We start from the raw sequence: 25,665 nt of genomic DNA, 5'->3' as shown, positions 1-25,665 counted from the left end.
ATATTATAGTATAAAATTATGTTTTATTTTTGGCCCCTTCGATGTTCCTAAAAATAATAATAAGAAATGTATTTTGTTTTTGCCTGTGGAAATCAGACCCTTATAGATATTTCTCTCTTGCTGATTATAAGAACCAGGAAAGGAAAACAAAAAAAACTTGCCAAACTAACATGATTACAATGTATTGTGTAAAACTGCCAGAAAACTGTGTTTTTTCCTGTATGTTACTTTCACACATTTTTAAAATCAAGTCCATAAACGATATCATTGCAAACAAAGGCAGAAAAAATATCCCTGACATTCTTTTAATCTTATTTACAGCTGTGATATAAAGTATCTTTTTAGAAACGAATCACTAAATTGTAATATATCTGCATATAAAATGAATGTTTTAAAACCATTTAAATCTTTTTTTTTTCCCCAAAGAATTTTTTTGCAATTCCTTGCAGTCCAGAGACACACCCTTTGAAAAGCCTATTGAGTACTGTTTATTTTATCTCCTTTGCTTAGACCAATTAAGGACAGAGTTCCTGTGCATATCAAACATGGTTCCTAATGCAACAATGAAAAAACATACGTTTGTAGATATAAATTACAGGAAGAGCAGCTGAAAGTGATATGTAAATGCTTATAACGTTTAATGCTCCTTTAAAAACCATATACATCTTTTGGACGTCTCAGTCTTCTGTTAAAATAATAATGTTACTTCGGGCCTGAATCTCTAAAGGTCGATGCTCAGGTGAGATTGTCTAAGAAGATCCGACAGTGCTTCGAGGTCCTTCACAGGATTCTCTAAAGGCAAATTTTACCTTGGTAGCTGAGTATCTCCCAAAAGGTGTAACCTACATTTCTGTATGCAAAGGCTAGACGCATAGTATAGTGCTCCATAAAATGAGTGTTTTAAAAATGTATTGAATGTTTGCTGTAAAACTTGTAATCAAATTATGCATAAAAACCTCATATATTAGCGATGCGGAATCTGTTGGCGCTCTACAAATAACTGATAATAATAATAATAATAATAAACATACAAATCCAAAACATTTATTAACCCCTTAACGAACGCGATGTACCCTGTACATCACTGGTTGTTAAGGGATTGTGTTGCTATATTAGCACGGCTGTTGCCGCTGTAAGGCTTGTTAATATAGCGTGGTCAAAAGCAGCACCCCCATAGAAAGACCAGCGATGTACCCTGTCATTAAGGAGTTAAAAACCCACAGCAAAAAGCTAATTTACATTAAAGGGATGTTAAACAAGAAAAATAACATGTTATAAGTTATTAGAGCTTCTAATTTTATCCCTAGCAACCCTGCATCCTAAGAAAGTACTGCTCTAAGCCGCAGAGAACTGTTGGTATCTTTATATTTGTAATATTTACTGCTTCTTGCATGTGAATACCAGCCAGTTCTTGCTTGTTTATGTTTGTGCTAAATCCATAGTGAGGTTTGCAATTAGTCATCTGCTGTGGGATTAGCTACCTGTGCACCCATTTTGACTCCATGGGGGGCGATTTTTTAAGATCCTTATGGAGCTTAATGCCCCTGTTTCCGCGCAAGCCTTCAGGCTTGCCGGAAACAGGAGTTATGAAGCAGCGGTCTAAAGACCGCTGCTCCATAACTTGTCCGCCTGCCCTGAGGCCGCAGACAGAAATCAACCCGATCGAATACGATTGACACCCCCTGCTAGCGGCCGCAAATCTGCAGGGCGCGGCATTGCACCAGCAGTTCACAAGAAATGCTGGTGCAATTATAACATTTATCGATGCACAGCGGACATACGCTACATCGTATCATGTCCACTCGCAGTATGATAAATCTACCCCCATGACTGCTATTTCATCCAGCATATACTGCAGTGTGTTAATTGTTTACTGTTTCCTGATCTGCTTCCTTCTCCTAAGACACCTTCTTAAATAAGCAGAGTTAGCAGCAGAAATTCATTGTTACCCTGGCTGTACATAAAGCAAATGTTATCTTGGCAAAACCATCACATTACTCATCAAAGCATCTGCATATAATTTACTGTTAGGTATCCAAACAAAGTATTGTATTGAATGTAAGAAGGTCACATGGTATCCAGGGTTCATAAGCCAGCGTGTAGCATGAAGTGGGAATGTTTATTTTACTGTCTTTTCTTTTTTTTTTTTAGTGATGAACGACCCTGTAGAAATGAAGGTATCCCTGGCATAGCTGAAAGCAACACAAGCACAGTATGTTCAGCGTTGAGGATCTCCTGGTTTCTCATGGATACAAAGTGTCGAAGAACGCGCTGTCGTCTTATCAGCACCGAAGTGAAGGATACCAACCGGACGTCACAAACAGCAGATCAGGCAGCAGTGGGACGGTGAATGGTTATCAGTCAGACCCTGACATCCTTGCTACACAATCTAGCGCTAAGGGCATTTTAAGTGACAATGAAAGAGGCTGCTTAAATGCAAAGCGACAGGCCTTTTCTGCTGGGTATCCCAGAAGCCATCAATGTTTGGAAGTATGTCGCGCTTCAGAAACAGGGTATGAATTGTATCCTACGTTTTGTTTATTTATGTTTTTTCATTATCTTGAATTAGTCAGAATTCTTGAAACTAAGGAACCTGGTTAAAAAAAAAATAATAATATTGCGCAGCTCCAAAAGGATAGAACAAAAAAAATTCAGATATGGCTAGGAATTTATTCTGTATGACATATTGAAGTTTAATTGAGGAGAGACTGAGCAAATACAGTATAACAGACATTAATTAAATCAAAGTACTTACTAAGGCTTAAAGGGGCAGTATACTGTAAAGGTTTATCCCCTTTAATGTGTTTTGAGTGAAACTTTTTACCTGCTGGAGTGTAAATCATTTACAAATAGCTCATTAAATAGCTGATTTAGTCTGTTGTGTCCACCACCTATATTAAAAATGTCAGTACTGCAATATATATTGGCTTTAGAAAAAACAAAGTAAACAAGAATATGCAGAGGAAATCAGAAAGATACTAAAATGTTCATTTTGAATTGCTCACTGTATGTATTGGCTTTTGTGTATACATATAGAAATAAAATAACAATTCCTTTGTATATAGGGAGAAAGATATGATAATGATATCTTTATTCCCTTCAGGCGTAGCCCATTTAAATGGGCTGTGGTTTTTCAACAAACAAAAACAGATATCTGATTTGCACAAATAAACCTACAGTTGACGTTTCACATTCATTTTACACTCTTAGTATAACAAATCATTGAAAATACATTAAAACCAATTTTACATTACACTGTCCCTTTAAAGAGCAATTACGGTATTGGATTGCTTGTTGGATTTTGAGAGGTAGACTTGAAAACAAAATGTACTAACTAGAGATTAACCTTGGTTACCAGTACTATTCACACAAGTGCTTTCAACTCTTAGGGGCTGAATTATCAAGCTCTGAATGGAGCTTAATGCCCGTTTCCACATGAGCCTTCAGTATCGCCGGAAACAGCAGTTATGAAGCAGCGGTCTTAAGACCACTGCTCCATAACTGGTCCGCCTGCTCTGAGACTGCGGACATCAATCCGCCTGATCTTATACGATCGGACTGATTGACTCCCCCTGCTAGCGGCCAATCTGCAGGGGGGCGGCATTGCACAAGCAGTTCAGTAGAACTGCTTGTGCAATGATACATGCTGACAATGTACGCTGTCTGCATCTATCAATGTCTGTCGAACATGATCCGCTGAGCAGATCATGTCGGACAGATCGATGATAAATCGGCCCCTTAGTTTCATTAAACAAACACAAAACAGTTGCTGGCTGCCAGTAATATCAAATGCTAATGTGATCTCTTGTTTGCTACTAACACACACAGTGATTAAACCGCCTGTCTGCCTGTAAGATCCATACACAATTGGGATTTAACTATGTGCTTTACACAAGTGCCTTGTAACCTATTTCTTGTGACAGCCCCTGATGCAGACAACTGAACAGGATAGTGAGTGCTAAGCCTGACTTTAAACATCTATACAACAGAAAGTGTCAGTGAAAATCAACACTTCTCATTTATTGCTGCAAGGGTTTGGGAAGCGACATTCAGGGGCTGTACCTCAGTAGTCCTCTGTTCCTCTCCCTAGGACAGTTTTACTAAACCTTAACATCAGCCAGGTCCTATGGTGTCAAGTATTTATGTTTTTTTCCTAAAATTGCGAGGGCACTAACCTGCCATGCTCCCAACAACCTTCTTAATGCCTTGGAACAAAATTAGTGTTGAATGGCCAAAAATAAATTATACCCAAATCGTGATAACAAGTTAGTAAGGTCCCAATACATTTCTGTTTAAAGGGAATTCTCCACAAAATGTGCTCCTAGCATTCCCCTGATGTGTCAGCAGTAGACAAGTATAGTAAAAAAGCAGAAAATGTAAAAATGACTGAGACCTGGGAAGTTTTCAAGATTCCCAAACATGTCAGTCTCAGGATCTGTTTGCTTGGGCAGATGTTCGTTATTTTAGACTATTCAAAGTGATAAAAAGGTTCAAAAAGAAAATGTTCTAATGTTTTAGAGCATTTTATTATTAGATGTTAGTATGTGTTTAACCCCAGAGAAGCAACTCATTTACTTCTATTAGCAAACTTGCTCCGCTCCCATGGTATTCTTTGAGGTGGTAATGTTTGGAAACGGGTAGTAAATAAATGTATCACCATTTAAATCTATGGAGAAGTTTTATGTTACCACCAGTGTTCCCTCTAAGGCCAGTTTTGTGAGTGGCCCAGCAGTGAAACAGTTAATTAGAGCAATTAGCTAACACTACACAATGCAGACTGCAAGGTGTGGTTCCTTTATTAACTGTTTCACTGCTGGGCAGCTCACAAAACTGGCCACCAGTTTCCAAACTTTACCACTTCTATGAAAACTAGGCCTAAGTGCCTGGAGAACTTCATGGCAGGAAATAGCGCTGTCATCTAATGCTCTTGCAAATGCATAAAATTCTTGTAAAACTGCTGTCATATAATGCAGTAGACACATGTACGCTCCTGAGCTTACAGCCCTGCTTTTTAACAAAAGATACTAAAGAGAACCCAAGACAAATTGATAATAGAAGTAAATTAGAAAGTTGTTTGCAATTGCATACTGTGCCTGAATAATGAACACTTAATTTTGACTATCATATGGTTTTATATAAGTTGATACCTAAAGCTTTAAATCCTGGTGTATTTATGACCATTATAGGTAGAGACGTTAGATGTTCCTATTTTGGAAAGTAACTACATGCAACTCCTATATGACACATTATGTTGCACAATTATTTCTGAACTTAGTGCATAAGAAGGAAGAGTATATAGTATATACCATATATGTTATATTGTTATACTAATTATAGTTATTATTTGGTATTATTATTCATTATTTATAAAGCGCCAACAGATTCCGCAGTGCTGTCCATGGGTAACAAAGATAAAAGTACAGTACAATATGAGACACAGACAAATTGTAACAAATACAGGGGGAATTGAAGGCCCTGCTCCCGTGGGAACTTACAATCTAGATAGTTATAGTAATTAATTACTATTACTGCAGGTATTATAATTCTATTTATTACAGCTTGAAATTTATTTTGTATTTTTTTTAAGTTTGACATAATAAAAGTGAGAACCTTAGTTATGTTAGCTCAAGCTGTTTAAGTTAAAGGCACATAAAACACTTCGGCCCTGCTTACAAGTGCCATACTTATTATTATTTTTTTTCCCGCTTGCACATTAACTGTGCTCAAGTTAAGAAATTAACGTGCGTATTACAAGTTGTTAAGTAATAAGATAGCAAAGTTAGCGTGCGAGCAAAATACAAAAGCGTGCTAACTTCATGACTTCTGATATTGTGACCCCGCAAACTCCCTCTCCACATAGACTTCTATGGGATATGCGATAACCTAACACTGCACTAAATTAAGTGCGCTAAAGCCAAAGGTGCGTTAGGAACATTTTACATTTCTATGTTCTTCACCAGTGGGTTGGTGCTGCATGAGAGAAGTCCTGAATTGTAGCATGGGAGGAGGAGATGATAGAAGATGCAAGGAGCAGGTCATTGTTGGATCTTAGGGGTGGGCTGAAGTATATTTGTTGATTAGTGAGGACAGGTAGTGGGGAGCGGCGTTGGAAAGGGCTTTGTAGGTCAGAGTGAGAATTTTAATTTAATTCTGATGTGAATGGGGAGCAAGTGAAGGCACTCACTGAGAGGTGCAGCAGTTACAGAGTGATGGGACAGATGGGTTAGCCTGGCAGAGCCATTTAGGATGGATTGAAAGGGGGAGAGAGGAAGGCCAGTGAGTAGGGTTTTGCAGTTGTCAAGTCAGGAATTTACCAGGGAGTGGATTAGTTGCTTAGTGGTGTCAGCGTTCAGAAACAGACACATTTTGGAAATATAACTGGTTGCAACAGGATAAAGAGAGCAGTTGGATGTGGGGGATGAAGGACCGATTGAAGTCAAGTGGGACTACGAGGCAGTGGACTTGGGATGATGGGGAGATAGTGATATATATATATATATATACACAGTATACACACACACACACATTGGAGCCCTCTTTTTAGTCAAACACTTTGCCAAATAACCCATTTTAACCCTATTAAAACCTTTTTATCAGTATCAAAATTATATTTTTTAATACAAAGTATATATTTTTAATATGTTTTGATATATAAAGGCTTAGATTACAAGTGGACTGCAAAGATATTTGCACTAGTGTACGTTAATATAACTCGAGCACAATCAATAGTGTTTCACCTGCATGTTGAATAGCGCAGGTACGCTAAATCCCTCAAATAATAGACTTCTATGGGGGTGCACAATAAAATTTATGTTGGATATTGACTGAACACTTAGCTGATGGTGCATCAGTAGTTCAGTTCTTCATGTGGATCGGTGCTATACTACTTATAATAATGGTTTACCTCATGTCTTAAAAAGCGACTTTATTTCACAAAGGTATTTTGGATCGAGCTCAAGAATAACATTTAATTCACCACGTGTTATACTATCGCAACTATGCTGCTTTAATCACGCATAATTGTAATATCTAACTGTTATAATGCATATAAATAACACACCCTCCACACCTGCATAATATACCCATAATGCCTCAGCTTAAATATATAAATAATTAATTTACAAGTTTAGCTACTGTTTTGGATCTGAAGAGGTTAATTTTGCACATGTAAATTGACAGTGTCATTGAACACTCGACAAAGGGATCAACCCAAACACTTGTAATGTAAAGGATAGACCTGCTAAAGGACCAATGTAGTAATGATTTGCTTTTCTTACCTCAGCGGATTGTGTAGAACATTCCACAAGGAGAACCCTTGCGTCACACAGTGAAAGCTGTTAACGCCACTTTGCGAAAGAGCCTTCACACATCATTTTGAACACTTCAGAACATTACATATGCACTATCAATTTGTGATGTAGTTAACTTTACAACACAATGATATTAGGACAAGCTTTAGATTATCTGATCCTTTGTGAGATACAGAGTGATTAAATATCTCTGTTTTGTTCTCCAATATTTGTAGACACAACACAAAATACGTCTCACAAACAACTCACTCAGACTTCATTATCACTAAAAGATAGAGGGTTAAAAGAGTAATGTTTTTATTAATTATATTAATTAGGTGTACATATTTATTTGCATAGATGAGTGTTTTTAAACACTAATACATAAATGTCCTTTTCTACCTCTGTATGCAACTGAAATAGGTGCATTTTCATACACACTTTCTAACTTGCTCACTGTAAGCAAATCTTTTACATTTCTATCTCTTGTAATCGTATGACTTTTAAAAAAGGAACAAAGCTGCAGTTTGGTTACATTTAGCTATTTCCAAAGCTTGCTGTTCTAATCCATCCATCAGGTAATAAACCCTTTAAAATAGTCAACAAAACTTTGGACTGGAGCTGATAGTATACAAAAAAATCTGATTAACACGTACAGTATATTAGAGGACACCTAAATCAATAAATAGATTTCAAATTGCATAAACTAATAAATGTGTAACTATCACCTTAAAGGGACAGTAAAGTCAAAATTAAACTTTCATGATTCAGATAGAGCATGCAATTTAAAACAACTTTCCAGTTTACTTCTTTTATCAAATTAGCTTTGTTCTCTTGGTATCTTTGATTGAAGATTAAAACTAGTAGGCCCATAAGAGCTCAGGAGTGTGCACATGTCTTTTTAGTACTCTATGGCAGCAGTGTTTTGCAACATGGTATAATAATTACAATATGAACAGGGATAGTCGTGGAATATAGGCACTGAAGCTATTTAAATATTGTTTCAGAGACACAATCTAAGAGTTAAGGATAATAAGACTATTTAAATAGCGCTAATGCAATAAATGGTTAATCACCAAATATATAAGCTAAACTGTGAACAGCAGAGAAAAAGAACAGAGAAACATTTCTAAAAGTGAAGTATCACACAATAAATTTTATATAATAAAAAACTTCATGTATTAAAAACAGGAAAGTGCTACTAGTAAAAAGACACATATAATAATATATACACACGAAAAATAATAAAACCAACAAGCTGATAATAAAATTCCCAAGGGTAAACGTTGCAGCTTGTATGTATAATGTCTCTAAAATGAAAAGAAAGACCGTTTACCGAAGGCAATAAAAAATCATATATAGTGTCTTTAGGTACTTACATCATAATTTATTTTTCAAATGATGCAACATGGTATAACAAAGCTACAAATAATGTTGCAAACCACTGCTGCCATAGACTACTAAAGACAGAGATACCAGGAGAACAAAGAAAATTTGATAAAAGAAGTAAATTGGAAAGTTGTTTAAAATTGCATGCTCTATCTGAATCATGGAAGTTTTATGTTGATTTTACTGTCCCTTTAAGTCCAAAGGATCAAGTCCATATACAAGCAAAAAACAACTCCTCACATGACATTATATATAGATAATGGGTTATATCACAAATCGTTCATTTATAAAGTATTTGGATATGTTAGGGCATCACTTTAACAATAGAATTCACATTTTTATCAAATTCACATTTATATTTATGTTCATATTTATATCTAGCGCTGCAGAATCTTTTGGCGCTCTACAAATAAATGATAATGATAATAATATCAATATTGACACAATTATGTTGTATCAGATACAACTATATAGTGAGACACACAGTGCATTACATACAGAACTGTGCATCTTTTGTATCAGTTTGACTATAATATCAACAACTACCATCAGATTGAGACATCAAATAGATTTGAACAAGTACATTATAAATAGTTTAGGTGGTGTGGATACATAATTACAAAGGTTTGTTGATATACGACTTTTAGATGTGGAGAATTTTTCACTTCATTAGTGGAGGTATGAGGATATGTAGTTGCAATATATACCACTGGGGTCATGTATGAATTATTAAAGAATATAGTCCCCCTTTAGCTCACTTAAGGTAAGCATTTGAACTATTTAAAGAAAACTAATGAATACTTAAGAATTTGTCATTATTTATTTGTTTTCTTTAAATTTCGTGCTTTAGTCATTCGGATATTCGTTTTGTGAGAGCGAGACAAATATTTGTGTTTTGTTAACAAATGTGCATTTTTAACAAAACAAATGCCTATTATTTACACTGTCACTACAACAGGTGCAAGAATATCTGCATGGCTTCTCAAAGACTCCCTAGGCTCCATGTCTGTATGAGTAGTTTATACACCTGACCTTTTAATTGTCCCCAATCACCTGCAGAACATTTAAACACCTGCTCCTTTCTGAAACGTAACATAATAATAATCTGATTGACCTAGTTTTATTCCTAGGCTATTGTAATACTCTTCTAATTAGCCCAATGCTCACTGAGCTATCCAACTCTAATTCATTTACTTTCCTCATTATTCATTATCGGTTATCCTTATTCAGACTCCTAGAGATTTCAGGATCCAATTGAAAATCCTAACTAGTTATGTATTTTTTGTTACACAGTGTGCTACAATATTGCCTCCCAGATATGTATCCTTGACCTCCACCAACTGGCCCCTGTGGCTTAATCCATGAATTATTTACTTTTTATACCTACAGTGGTGCATTTCTGTCACTGGGTACAAAGGGACAGAAAAATATTTTTTTGTTTGCTGCCCACAAAAACTGACTTTTTAAACTATTAAAGTTTTTCATTTTTGTTTTGTGATATTGCTGTTAATCAACTAAGACTTTTTTCTTTTGTTTTCTTGTGAAATGTCACTGCCCACTAGCAAATGCAGTGGGGATTCTACTGAACAGACAGTCCTTAAAAGCATATGAAACACTATGGGCACCATGTACAGCTTTGCAACAAATGGGCAGTGGACATTGTACACCCACTGCTCATATGTATCATTATACACACACCTGTGTAAAGCCCCCTTCCTTCTTTCGAGCAACCAATCATGTGAGAGAAGGGCCTGTCAATCACCCCAAACTAACGTGTTCAGGGTGATTTCTGTTTGCTCATTCAGAGATGCCAGAGAGTGTATGAAACAGCGATCTGGTAATTATTATTATCGGTTATTTGTAGAGTGCCAACAGATTCCACAGCGCTGCATTGCTGCTTACATTGCGGAAAGCATGCTCGCATGTGCAAGCCTGGCACTGCAAGGGATCAAAAGCAGCATACACTACTTAGTACATTAAGTCCTATATAAGTTGTAGGTAAAACATATTCAAAACAAACATTAGCCTAATAACAACATGCAGATGCATTATATAAATTATATTTCTTGTTTAAATATCAAAAAAATAAATGAAAAGTTTTTGTGTCAGTAAAGCAGTTGCTTTGCTTTATCTAAACTTCTCCGCTGAGGCAAATCAGGGAGAGCTAAGAATTAGTCACTACAGTGTGCTGCCAATGACAGTATGGAATATATCAGTTTTAAGTTTGAAATCTCCGTGTTTCTCCGTGTCGCAGCACGGTTTCATACAGCCTGATGAAACCGTTCTGCGACACGGAGAAACGCGTTGCTGTTGTTTTAACTTTTTAAATACATTTTTAAAATCTATATCTCCCTGCTGCTTGTTCTCTTTGGCTATAATATTCTGCCATTGGGCTTTAAGAAAAGTGAATTCCCACCATTGATCATTGTCTGACACCTTTCTCGGCATCAAGGAATATCTCTGGACTCCCTTTAGGATGGGACGAGGATACCATTATACTGAAGTGTGCCTAGGTGTCTGCCGGACGACACATTGGTTCTGGCCTGCCTACTTTGCACAATTGTGCTCTTCACCACGTGAGTAAGATTTCACCAGCACCTGTACCGATATTATTTGATTACCTGCCTGATTTGCACCATATGGCACCCTCTATATTTTATGTTCTAGATTTATCTACTGTGTGCCGTGGCGTGACACATTAGAGGAGCTGCCTGGATCTGTGATAACTTCTGTTACTGGATAAACCTATTTATAGGTCTTTTCTTACTCTTTTATACTGATTATTTGGACTTTTTTTGTTTTGTCTTATTTTATCTATTTTGTTCCTTATATTGCATCATTGTTACGCAATGCACATTTGAGTTTGTTACATTTGATCAGTCTGTTGCACTGACACCCCAGTCATTATATTTTTGATACAATAGTAATTTTTACTATAGATTCTTTTGACATATTTGTTACACATCAGTCACAAGGAGTTTTTTGTTTTTGTTTTTACTTTTTTAGACATTCGTATATATTTTAATATATCTGATTACTTAGTACATTAGGTATTACCACTGGCGCCTCTTACAGTTACTAGCTTGGCTCAAATCTAGGCCATATTTCTGCCTGCTGTGTATCTTATTTACTAGGCTATAAGAAGATTGCCAAGACACTGAAACTGAGCTGCAGCACAGTGGGCAAGACCATACAGCGGTTTCACAGGACAGGTTCCACTCAGAACAGGCCTCGCCATGGTCGACCAAAGAAGTTGAGTGCATGTGTTCAGCGTCATATACAGAGGTTGTCTTTGGGAAATAGACATATGAGTGCTGCCAGCATTGCTTCAGAGGTTAAGGGGTGGGGGGTCAGCCTGTCAGCGCTCAGACCATATGCCGCACACTGCATCAAATTGGTCTGCATGGCTGTTGTCCCAGAAGGAAGCCTCTTCTAAAGATGATGCACAAGAAAGCCCGCAAACAGTTTGCTGAAGACAAGCAGACTAAGGATATGGATTACTGGAACCATGTCCTGTGGTCTGATGAGATCAAGATAAACTTATTTAGTTCAGATGGTTTCAAGCTTGTGTGGCGGCAACCAGGTGAGGAGTACAAAGACAAGTGTGTCTTGACTACAGTCTAGCATGGTGGTGGGAGTGTCATGATCTGGGCCTGCATGAGTGCTGCTGGCACTGGGGATCTACAGTTCATTGAGGGAACCATGAATGCCAACATGTACTATTACATACTGAAGCAGAGCATGATCCCCTCCCTTCAGAGACTGGGCCGCAGGGCTGTATTCCAACATGATAACTACCCCAACATACCTCCAAGATGACCACTGCCTTGCTAAAGAAGCTGAAGGTAAAGGTGATGAAATGGCCAAGCATGTCTCCTAAACCCTATTGAGCATCTGTGGAGCATACTCAAATGGAAGGTGGGGGAGTGCAAGGACTCTAGCATCCACCAGCTCTGTGATGTCGTCATGGGGGAGTGGAAGAGGACTCCAGTGGCAATGTGAAGCTCTGGTGAACTCCATGCCCAAAAGGGTTAAGGCAGTGCTGGAAAATAATGGTGACCACACAAAATATTGACACTTTGGGCCCAATTTGGACATTTCCACTTAGGGGTGTACTCACTTTTGTTGCCAACAGTTTAGACATTAATGGCTGTGTTTTGAGTTATTTTGAGGGGACAGCAAATGTACACTGTTATACAGGCTGTAGACTCACTACTTTACATTGTAGCAAAGTGTCATTTTGTCAGTGTTGTCACATGGAAAGATATCATAAAATATTTCCAAAATTGTAAGGGGTGTACTCACTTTTGTGAGATACTGTATATATATATATATATATATATATATATATATATATATATATATATATATATATATATGAGAAAAATCCCACACCAATTCATTGTGATATATATTCAATGTTAATATCAATATCATATAAAAGAAACACAGTGCAGGAAACTTGCAATCTGTACTCTAACATGTGTTGACACTGCATGTAACATATAGCACTTTTATGCTACAAGGCAGCCCTTGATATACTATTGGCCAGATTATGAGTGGAGCGATTTTTACAGCTTTTGCTCACAAGCTAACTCGCTAGAATTAAAAATTTTGCATGCAGCGGTTTTGTGATCGGATTACAAGTTGAAATACTTAACTGGTGGCTACATTTAGCCACCAATCAGCAAGCACTACCCAGGTGCTGAACCAAAAATGGGCCAGCTCCTAAGCTTACATTCCTGCTTTTCAAATAAAGATACCAAGAGAACGAAGAAAAATTTATAATAAGAGTAAATTATAAAGTTGCTTAAAAGTAAGTGTATGCTCTATCTGAGTCATGGAAGAAAATAATTGGGTTTCATATCCCTTTAAAATGTAGAGATTAGAGATCCTGATGAAAAAAAGAACCATGAGACAATAGGTCTTGTCTCAGAGGAAGAAGCCATGGAGAGCAAGAAACATCTGCATTATATACGCATACCAAGTCCTGCGGAGTCAGGCTGGAGCAATTAATTTTACTGATGTTGATTCCTGTTTGTTTCAAATATGATTCTTGGAAACAGGTATGCTAGGTCCTATGGACACACCAAGGGGAGTCTTTGGACCTTTTGATCTTGCACAATAGTTTGGAAGCGTGTGATTTAAATGAAAGGTCATCAGATCTATGTCCTTTAATACCATTTTGATCTCTGAATGATTGAAAATGTCCTAATAGAGAGACACTCTCTTGAATGGACTGATAGACCGCTGAGATGATCCATTTCCCAGTTGTTCACACCTGGTATGTGAATTGTCAATAGGGAGCAAAGAGTCCTCTCTGCCTAAGACAGAGTTTTAGATACTTTCTGCATGGCCAGTGGACTGTGGATATCTCACTTGATAATTTATGTAGGACACCACCAAGATGTTGTCCAGCTGGAAATGAATAAACTTTTCCTCCTTCAATAGGGGCCAGGGCTGAGAGGAGAGCCTGAAGATCGCTCGAAGTTCCAGAATGTTGATTGGTAACATTGCCTCTAGAGCAAACCCAACTTCTTGCACTCTTTGAGAGACCCAGACTGCCCCCCAGCCAGAGAGACTGACGTCTGTTGGTACAATAGGCCAAGATTGATAAGGATGGATGTTCCAAGGATCAAAGACAGATTTTGTGTACTCAAGAAAAAGACTGACTGACGAAAAGTCCAAAGCAATCCATATGCCAAAAGTAAATAATTCTTTGACCACTAAGGTAGCAAGCCATTCAAGGTGTCTAAAGTGAAAATAGGGCAAAATAAACTGCATCTGAAGCAAGCTACAAAAAGTGTCATCGCCATCATGCACTGAGCTACTGAAGGAAGGTAGTTCATGGTAGTAAGAGATACACCCTCTGAATCCTACATTTAGAAGTTCCTTCAGGAAACTAGATGCATAAGAATTATACACCAGACCTTTTAATTGTCCCCAATCACCTGCAGAACATTTAAACACTGGTTCCTTTCTGAAACGTAACATAATAATAATAATCTGATTGACCTAGTTTTATTCCTAGGCTATTGTAATACCCTTCTAATTAGCCCAATGCTCACTGAGCTATCCAACTCTAATTCATTTAGCTTCCTCATTATTCATAATCTGTTATCCTTATTCAGACTCCTAGAGATTTCAGGATCCAATTGAAAATCCTAACTAGTTATTTATTTATTTATTTATTTATTTTTGTTACACAGTGTGCTACAATATTGCCTCCCAGATATGTATCCTTGACCTCCACTAACTGGCCCCTGTGGCTTAATCCATGAGTTATTTACTTTTTATACCTACAGTGGTGCATTTCTGTCACTGGGTACAAAGGGACACAACAATATTTTTTTTGTTTGCTGCCCACAAAAACTGACTTTTTAAACTATTAAAGTTTTTCATTTTTGTTTTGTTATATTGCTGTTAATCAACTAAGCCTTTTTTTCTTTTGTTTTCTTGTGAAACGTCACTGCCCACTAGCAAATGCAGTGGGGATTTTACTTAACAGACAGTTCTTAAAAGGATATGAAACACTATGGACGCCATGCCCAGCTTTGCAGCAAATGGGCAGTGGACATTGTACACCCACTGCTCATATGTATCATTATACACACACCTGTGTAAAGCCCCCTTCCTTCTTGCGAGCAACCAATCGTGTGAGAGAAGGGCCTGTCAATCACCCCAAACTAACGTGTTCAGGTTGATTTCTGTTTGCTTATTCAAAGATGCCAGAGAGTGTATGAAACAGCGATCTGGTAATTATTATTATTGGTTATTTGTAGAGCGCCAACAGATTCCACAGCGCTGCATTGCTGTTTACATTGCGGAAAGCATGCTCGCATGTGCAAGCCTGGCACTGCAAGGGATCAAAAGCAGCATACACTACTTAGTACATTTAGCCCTATATAAGTTCTAGATAAAACATATTCAAGACAAACATTAGCCTGATAACAACATGCAGATGCATTATATAAATTAGATTTGTTGTTTAAATATCAAAAAAATAAATGAAAAGTTTTTGTGTCAGTAAAGCAGTTGGTTTGCTTTATCTAAATTTCAATGACAGTATGGAATATATCAGTTTTAAGTTTGAAATCTGCACTTCCACTTCTAACAGAAATTGTAAAACCTTCAATTTTCATAATAAAATTACAGGAAAAGGGGACATAATAAATATGAATTTTGTTTTACTACACAATTTATAATACAATCTCAAAGTGTGTAATGTCCCTTTAATTTAGATTTGGGTGCATTTCCTTCAAAATCAAAATAGCTCTAGGGGGATATTTATCAAAGCCTCAGCTATGCTGCATTTGCCGGCACCAATACGCTCGCCTAACATCGCGGCCGCGGACCTGAATACGATCTCCATATTTATAAAAAAAAGGCGTCAAAAAGACGCGCACCAAGTACGGGGCGATGAGCATTGGACTGTTGTTAACTAGCAGTCATCGATCTTGCGTCTATTCGGCTTTTTACCAACTTTATTTATACCTTGTCACTAAACACTGCCACTATACTAAAATGTTTAACTCCTATCCCGCTGCTCCCGGACCCCGCCGCCACCTAAATAAAGTTATTAACTCCTATCCTGCCACTCCCGGACCCCGCCACCACTAAATAAACGTATTAACCCCTAAAACTCTGGCCTCCCACATGACTACCTCTAACTAAACGTATTAACCCCTAAACTGCCAGCCCCCCACATCGCCATAAACTAAATTAAGCTATTAACCCCTAAACCTAACATTAAAATTACCACATCCCTATCTTAAAATAAATTAAAACTTACCTGTAGAATTAAAAGAAACTATTTTTAAACTATTAATTAACCTACCCTAACTATTATACTAAAATTAAATTAAACTACCAATAAAATTAACTAAATTACATATTAAAAAAACCCTAACCCTACTCAAATTATTTAAATCTACTATTTAACCTTATTAATAATTACTACATTACACACAAAAATAAACGCTAAGTTACAAACAATAAAAAAAAAACTAAATTACGAAAAAAGCAAAATACATTATCAAAAATAAAAATGAATTACACCTAATCTAATAGCCCTATCAAAATAAAAAAGCCCCCCCAAAATAAAAAAAACCCTCAGCCTACACTAAACTACCAATGGCCCTTAAAAGAAATCAGCTCTTTTACCTGTAAAAAAAAACGCACCCCCCAATAGTAAAACCCACCACCCCCACAACCAACCCCCCAAATAAAAACCCTATCTAAAATAACCTAAGCTCCCTATTGCCCTGAAAAGCACATTTGTATGGACATTGCCCTTAAAAGGGCATTTAGCTCTTTTACTGCCCAGACCCTACCCAAAAAAACTTAAATAAGCCTAACACTAACCCCCAACGATCCACTTACAGTTCTTGAAGTTCCGCTTGAAGGATCCATCCAGCCGGCAAGAAGTCTTCATTATAAAGTTGCTTAAAAGTAAGTGTATGCTCTTAGATAGTAAAGGTCAAACACTCAGTTCCCCTCAGGATATTGTTCAAATCTGCTACGATTACTATAAAGATATATACGCTGCTAGACCATCTGATAGTTTGGAGCGTCAGAAGTTCTGGGCAGAGATCTCTTTTCCAAAGATATCACAGGCCTATATTGAAGATCTTGGGTCTCCTATCACGGACCTAGAAGTGACTAAGGCAATTAAAGATTTGGCATGTAATAAGGCACCCGGTCCGGATGCCTTACCCAACGAGTTCTATAAAATAGCATCAGTGGCTATAACACCGTACTTAACATCATTGTTTAATCATATGTATATACAGGGCATCGAACCTACATCTAATTTTACAGCCTCATATACGTCACTGATCTTAAAGAAAGGAAAAGATGCAAAAAAGATAGAATCTTATAGACCCATTGCACTTATGAATACAGACTACAAGCTGTTGGCGTCGATTCTTGCTCAGCGACTTCAGTCTCTCCTACCCTCTATTATTAACCCAGATCAGGCTGGCTTCATGAAAAATAGGAACTCAGCAGCTAAAATAAGGGAACTCCTGCTCACGTTAGACTTCTTCGCAAATACTACGGTCCCAGACCAATCTTCGCAAGAAGATAGTATCGATCTAGCAATCCTAGCTATAGACGCCGAAAAAGCCTTCGACTCGGTTCATCACGATCACCTGTTATTTTCACTAGAACAGTTCGGGCTGAAAGGTAATTTTGTTAAATTTATTGAAAAAATGTATCATACGGCTTCTACAAGATTGATAGTTAATGGGTTCTTATCGTCGGAGATTGTATTGCATAGGGGAACCAGACAGGGGTGTCCCCTTTCTCCGCTTCTTTTTAATATTTCTATTGAACCTTTTGCTGTAATGATAAGACAAAAACTGGAGGGGATTGGGATTGCTGGGCAGGTGTTGAAAATAGCGTTGTACGCAGATGACATTCTTCTTTATCTCTCTAATATATCTAGGAATTTACCGATCCTACTGTCAATTATACAACAATTTAGTTCCTTCTCAGGATATAAGGTGAATATAAATAAATCTGAATTTCTATGGGTCAGGCAGACAAAAGACTCTCCTATAAATGTACCTTTCTCTATAGTAACTGATGCATTTAAATATCTGGGTATTGTTGTTGCAAGCAGGCCTGATCGGTTGTATTCTCTTAACATTCTCCCTGTTTTAAAGAAAGTTAAAGATGCGTTTAAAAATTGGCAGAATCTACCTCTATCATTATCTGGTCGTATAGCCGTATATAAGATGATATTACTGCCTAAAATACTCTATGTTCTTCAGAACACTCCACTACTTTTAAAAAAGAATGACATCACCTTATTTAACTCACAACTCTGTTCCTTTTTGTGGCAGGATAGGAAGCCCAGAATCTCTTTAGCAAAACTCTCTCTACCGATAGAATATGGAGGCCTGGCCCTGCCTGATCTAAGAGCATACAATTACGTGTTTCTGATACGAGTTGTGGCGGACTGGCTATTCCAACGTAACTATGTTACAAATAATAATCTTGAGGTCAGTATTATGTATCCTTTCTCACCGTCTGCGCTTATACATATGGAGACTAAGCACATCCCACTTCAAATTAAAAGCTGTCGATCTATATATAATATAATGATGGCATGGAAAAAAACTTGTAATCTATTAGGTATGGAATATCGGGTATCGAGCTATTTACCATTCCTGGGGAGTACCATCTTCAATCTTTCTGAAATGGAATACCCTGGGGGTGGCTAGGGCTGAGCAGTTTTTGGATTTACAAAATAGATGCATTAAATCTTTTGATGCACTTAGGCTGGAATTCAAGCTCTCCCAGAGAAATTTCTTTGCGTATCTTCAAGCCAGACACTACGTTATGAAGCTCTTGAACGATTATGGGTGGAATTGGTCACTGGGGCAATTGGAGAAATGGCTTATATTGGCAAAGAACGGAATCATGTCAATTTCTCCTTGCTATTCATTGTTGGCTTCAGTTAGAGGTACAATCAACCTAGATAATATGGCTATTGACTGGGCTAGATTGTTGAGGAAAGAAGTAGATCCTGACATACCTTCTCTCTCAATCCAAGAGGTTGCTCGAACAACTCTCTCGGCTACTTGGAGAGAATCGCATTTGAAGTTATTATATAGGACTGTCACGATACTGTCTCTTTAAGACGATCCATTACCTGCTCTAAGTTCACTCCCCTTAAATAGCTTGATCAGAACACCTGTAGTTGCTTGTTTATTGAATCACATTTGCTGACTACTTTCAAGCCAGACAGACCTAACATCTAAGGTGAATCGTTACCGGTAACCAATGCTGAAAGCTCTTACTCTGAACTATTTTGTTCTTGGAATTAAGACAAACTTATAGGAATTACCTCTGTATTCACTCCGGATTAAAAGCACTACAGGAAAAGTTTATTTTCTTCAAAACTTTAACTCTGCACTACTGAAATCGGAACGCTGTTCAGCTGACGTCATCCGCTCTCTGTCAATACACAGAGCGCCTTCCTTCTCACGCTGCCGGTTCTCTCCTCCTCTCTGCAGCACAGATCTACAGCTCCTCACTGAACAGCTGACAGGCAATCAGCACACCTTCGGTTTGCCTCAGAAGAGCCTATTCATATCCGCAAGTATTTGTAACAAAGTCACTTTATATTATGTTACTTTCTTAATATCACTTGCTACAATAACACATGACCTGATTGAGATTGAACTGTTACTTGCTGCTAGAATATTGACTCTCAGTTTCTACTTGTATACTAATCAAAATCCTCACTAAACTGTGTACTGATTTAATGCAACACAGTACTAATTACCAGGATGTTACTTATCTGAATATCCTCATACCTGGATCTAAATTCTGTTATAGCCTAAAATTGTTTTCTAATTATTAAGACTCCTGCAATTGAACATCATTCAGTTGTGAAAGAAGGATACATTTATTTTCATTATTCATTGAATTGCTTACTAGTTTGAATATCCACATATCAAGCAAATGAATATATGCTGGAAATTCCTACTCAAGCTACAAAACCTCATTTTTATGAGAATAGTTTATTTACTTTATTAATGATTCTCAGCATATGATAGAATAAACAAGCCTAAAATAAAGATGGATCCAGCTACTATGGCTACCGAAATAACTACTTTAAATCAAAAAGTAGAAATTCTGGCACAAGGTCTAAATGAGTTAAAAAATGAAAACAACACACTCAAGAGGTTAATGAATGACTATTTTTCACAGAAAACAACAGAGCATCCAGAACCTCATATTAACCCTCCTCCTATTTTCTCTGGTATACGTTCACGTTTCCGTGAGTTTAAAAACGCTTGTATATTAATGTTCACCATGAAACCAAAAACATATCATACTGACAGAATAAGAGTATGTACTGTTATTTCGTTTCTCAATGGAGAGCCCAGATCATGGGCAGACAGGTTTTTCGAAACCTCTGATCCTATCTTGGAGTCTTTAGATGATTTCTTTAAGGCAATGTCTGTTCTATATGAAGACAGTAATACTCAAATCACTGCCGAGAACAATCTAAGGACTCTGAGACAAGGAAAAAGACCAGTAGAAGATTATGTAGCAGAGTTCCAATTATGGGCCACAGACTCACAGTGGAATTCTGTGAGTCTAAGAAACCAATTTAGATTGGGACTCTCAGAACATTTAAAAGATGAATTGTCTCGAATTGATTTTCCAGAGTCTTTAGATGTTCTTATTAAAATATGTATTCAGATGGACCGCAGATACAGAGAACGACGCTCTGAGAAACAAAACACTGAACCTTATCCAAAGAAATATACAACTAATCATCCTGACAGAGGGAACATTACATCAGTCCCTATGGAGATCGGCACTATCAAAGGTCCACTTTCCCAAGAGGAAAAGTTTAGACGAAGACAAGCAAATTTGTGCATGTATTGTGGTCAAAAGGATCATACAGTTTCTAATTGTCCTATCTTGAATCGACAAAAACGGGGTAAGATTTTATCAGTTAACCCTAAGACTGTATTTAGTTGTGATACATGCATAACAATACCGTTGTCTTTGCAGTGGGATCAACATCTTCTCAAGAACGTGGCTATGATTGACTCCGGTGCTTATGGAATGTTCATTGATAATAATCTTGTAAATAAAAATAAAATACCTTGTGTGCTCAAGCAAAATCCTGTGTATGTGAAGGTAATTGATGGTTCCACTTATTTAAAAGGGCCTATTACACACCATACAATACCCCTCTTAGTTACAACTGACAAAAATCACAAGGAATACATCACCTTTGATGTAATTCCTAGTTCTCTACATCCCATTATATTGGGATTCCCATGGTTGCAAAAACACAACCCTATGATAGATTGGTGCAAAAACTCTTTCATCTTTAACTCATCCTTTTGTTCCAATACCTGTTACCCATATGTAGAAATTAATCATGTTCAAAAACAGATACCCTTGGAATATTCTGATTTTTCAGATGTGTTTAATCTCAAGGAAGCAGAAAATTTGCCCCCTCACCGTCCATACGACTGTCCTATTGAGACTAAACCAGGTACCACTATCCCTTTTGGTCGTATTTTCCCTTTGTCCCAAAAGGAATTAAAATATCTCAGAGATTATCTTGACGATAATTTAAGAAAGGGATTTATCTCTACCTCAACCTCACCCGCTGCTGCGGGGATATTTTTTGTAACTAACAAAGATGGCACCCTTAGGCCTATTATTGACTATAGAGGTCTAAATGCAATTACAATTAAAAACAGGTATCCCCTGCCTCTTATCCCTGAATTGCTGGAAAGGCTCACAGACGCTACTGTTTTTACCAAATTAGACCTCAAGGGGGCGTATAATCTTATTAGAATGCGAAAAGGGGATGAATGGAAAACAGCCTTCAGGACCCGTTATGGCCTATTCCAGTATAACGTCATGCCTTTTGGCTTAACAAATGCCCCCGCCACATTCCAATTCTTTATCAACGATATATTCAAAGATCTTATGGATGTGTGCGTAGTTATATATCTAGATGATATATTGATTTTTTCTAAAAATATCACTGAACATGTTAAGCACGTACGTTGGGTCCTTACAAGATTAAGAGAACATTGTTTATATGCCAAGGCTGAGAAATGTGAATTCCACGCAAAAACAATAAAATTTCTTGGATACATCATCTCCCCAACTGGAATCCTTATGGATCCTGACAAAGTGGAAGCCGTACTTAATTGGCCAACACCCACAACGCTTAAATCTTTACAAAGATTTTTAGGCTTCTCGAATTTCTATAGAAAATTCATACAAGGATTTTCAACAATAGTTCAACCATTAACTAAGCTCACTGGCAAACAAAAATTCAAATGGACAGACTCAGCTCAGGAAGCATTTGACCTATTAAAGAAAAGTTTTTCTACAGCACCAGTTTTGCAGTTACCAAACCCGGACTCTCAGTTCACCTTGGAAGTAGATGCTTCAAATATAGGTCTTGGTGCCATTCTGTCTCAACAACGCAAAGGAACTCAAGACCGTCATCCTGTTGCCTACTATTCTCGATTACTTACCGCTGCTGAAAAGAATTATTCTATTGGAGATCTGGAGTTATTAGCAATAAAGAGTGCCCTTGAGCATTGGAGGCACCTACTAGAAGGAACTGAAGAACCTTTCCAGGTATTAACTGACCACAAGAACTTACAATATCTAAAAAGAAACAAGACACTTTCTTCAAGACAAGTACGCTGGTCACTGTTTTTTGACCGCTTTAACTTTCAGCTAAGTTACAGACCCGGGTCCAGAAACATCCAGGCCGATGCTCTATCAAGATCCTTAATTCCACACTATGAGTCAGAGGAAGTCAGATCTATCATCCCTTCACACAAGATCCTAGCAACAGCAAGCACCTTCCTATCAGACCTACACACTGCCCAAGATATGGACAACTCCATACCAACTTCATGCTCGAAAGACCCTGTTTCTGGGTTGTTCTGCTTTAAAGAACTCATATACATACCCTCATCTTTACGCAAGGAACTTCTTCAACATATTCATGACTCCCCGATGTCTGGACATCCAGGAATGAATAAAACCCACGACTTATTAAATAGACAATACTGGTGGCCTCACATGAAGGAAGATGTAATTTCTTACGTACGAAATTGCAATGTTTGCGCAAGAAACAAAAAGGCACATCATAAACCTTTTGGCTTATTAAACCCTCTACCTGTACCAGAAGTTCCATGGTCCATGATTGGCATGGATTTTATCGTAGATTTACCTAACTCACAAAATTTCACAACCATCTTGGTAGTGGTTGATCATTTAACTCGTTTGGCACATTTCATACCTCTGAAAAAGACCCCTAATGCTATAACAACTGCAAATGTGTTTTTCTCAAATATCGTTAAACTACACGGTTTACCCTCATCCATTGTAACCGACCGAGGAACACAGTTTACTTCCAGGTTTTGGAAAGAACTCTGTCACCTACTCAAGATAACTCCTAGAATGTCAACAGCTTTTCACCCTCAGTCAAATGGCCTAACGGAACGTCTTAATCAGACCTTGGAACAATACTTACGTTGTTATGTATCACATATTCAGGATGACTGGGTAGACTGGTTACCCATGGCTGAGTTCTCATATAATAACACCTACAATTCATCCATTAAAATGTCTCCCTTTTTTGCCACGTATGGATTCCATCCTTTGACATTACCCAAAACTTCTACTACATCATCTACTCCTTATGTAGAGGATCATCTTACCAATATCAAGACATCCATGTTGACATTGAGAAAACATCTCCAAGACGCAAAAGATCACCAGAAACTGTATTTTGATAAAAAAACATAAAGCACCTCCTTCCTATAAATTAGGAGATCTAGTGTGGCTCTCTACGAAAAATCTCAAACTCAAAGTGCCAGCAAAGAAATTAGCAAACCAATACATTGGACCATTTAAAGTTATAAAGATCATAAATAGTAATGCTTTAACTTTACGTTTACCATCAACATTAAGAATCCATCCCTCCTTCCACGTTTCCCTGCTAAAACCTTATCTTGGATCAACGGATTCCTTATCTCAAACTGATACCACCTCAATAGTTGATGATCAAATTGAATACGAGGTTGAAAAGATTCTTGACTCTCGTCTGAGACATAATAAATTGGAATATTTGGTTCATTGGACTGGGTACGGAGTTGAGGAAGATTCTTGGATACCACTGAAAGATATTCATGCTCCCCGTTTACTTACTGAATTTCATAGTACTTATCCTTCCAAACCGGCTCCGAAACAACGGTATGCCCCTTCCTGAAAGGGGGGATCTGTCACGATACTGTCTCTTTAAGAAGATCCATTACCTGCTCTAAGTTCACTCCCCTTAAATAGCTTGATCAGAACACCTGTAGTTGCTTGTTTATTGAATCACATTTGCTGACTACTTTCAAGCCAGACAGACCTAACATCTAAGGTGAATCGTTACCGGTAACCAATGCTGAAAGCTCTTACTCTGAACTATTTTGTTCTTGGAATTAAGACAAACTTATAGGAATTACCTCTGTATTCACTCCGGATTAAAAGCACTACAGGAAAAGTTTATTTTCTTCAAAACTTTAACTCTGCACTACTGAAATCGGAACGCTGTTCAGCTGACGTCATCCGCTCTCTGTCAATACACAGAGCGCCTTCCTTCTCACGCTGCCGGTTCTCTCCTCCTCTCTGCAGCACAGATCTACAGCTCCTCACTGAACAGCTGACAGGCAATCAGCACACCTTCGGTTTGCCTCAGAAGAGCCTATTCATATCCGCAAGTATTTGTAACAAAGTCACTTTATATTATGTTACTTTCTTAATATCACTTGCTACAATAACACATGACCTGATTGAGATTGAACTGTTACTTGCTGCTAGAATATTGACTCTCAGTTTCTACTTGTATACTAATCAAAATCCTCACTAAACTGTGTACTGATTTAATGCAACACAGTACTAATTACCAGGATGTTACTTATCTGAATATCCTCATACCTGGATCTAAATTCTGTTATAGCCTAAAATTGTTTTCTAATTATTAAGACTCCTGCAATTGAACATCATTCAGTTGTGAAAGAAGGATACATTTATTTTCATTATTCATTGAATTGCTTACTAGTTTGAATATCCACATATCAAGCAAATGAATATATGCTGGAAATTCCTACTCAAGCTACAAAACCTCATTTTTATGAGAATAGTTTATTTACTTTATTAATGATTCTCAGCATATGATAAGGACATACTTCACACCAGAAAAAGGTTTAAGATGTGGAAATACGAGTTTTAATGCCTGTCCTAAGTGCTTACATGTCTCGGCGGACCTTCTACACATGTTATGGACCTGCCCAAAAATAAAAAATACTTGGTGTAAAGTTCAATTCTGGCTAAGTAAAGTTCTAAATCTCCCTTCGTTAAATCTCCTAGACTCAAATATAGTATTTTTATTATTTCAGCAAGAAGACAAACAGCTTAATATTAA

At 37.4% G+C, this 25,665-nt stretch overlaps 1 protein-coding gene across 1 annotated transcript in view; it reads left to right on the top strand.

The window, feature by feature from the left end:
- JCAD (junctional cadherin 5 associated) overlaps nucleotides 1–25,665 on the top strand; it is a 204,528-nt gene that overhangs the window by 108,716 nt on the left and 70,147 nt on the right. The window contains exon 2 of the mRNA XM_053713893.1: nucleotides 2,152–2,513. Coding sequence (XP_053569868.1) covers nucleotides 2,215–2,513 — 299 coding nt within the window. The 5' untranslated portion in view covers nucleotides 2,152–2,214. The remainder of the gene's footprint in view (nucleotides 1–2,151; nucleotides 2,514–25,665) is intronic.

The sequence above is a fragment of the Bombina bombina genome, chromosome 5 (genome assembly GCF_027579735.1).
Source record: "Bombina bombina isolate aBomBom1 chromosome 5, aBomBom1.pri, whole genome shotgun sequence".
Classification (NCBI taxonomy): domain Eukaryota; kingdom Metazoa; phylum Chordata; class Amphibia; order Anura; family Bombinatoridae; genus Bombina; species Bombina bombina.
Note: the sequence above shows the minus strand (reverse complement) of the source record. Positions and strands in the feature narration are given on the sequence as shown.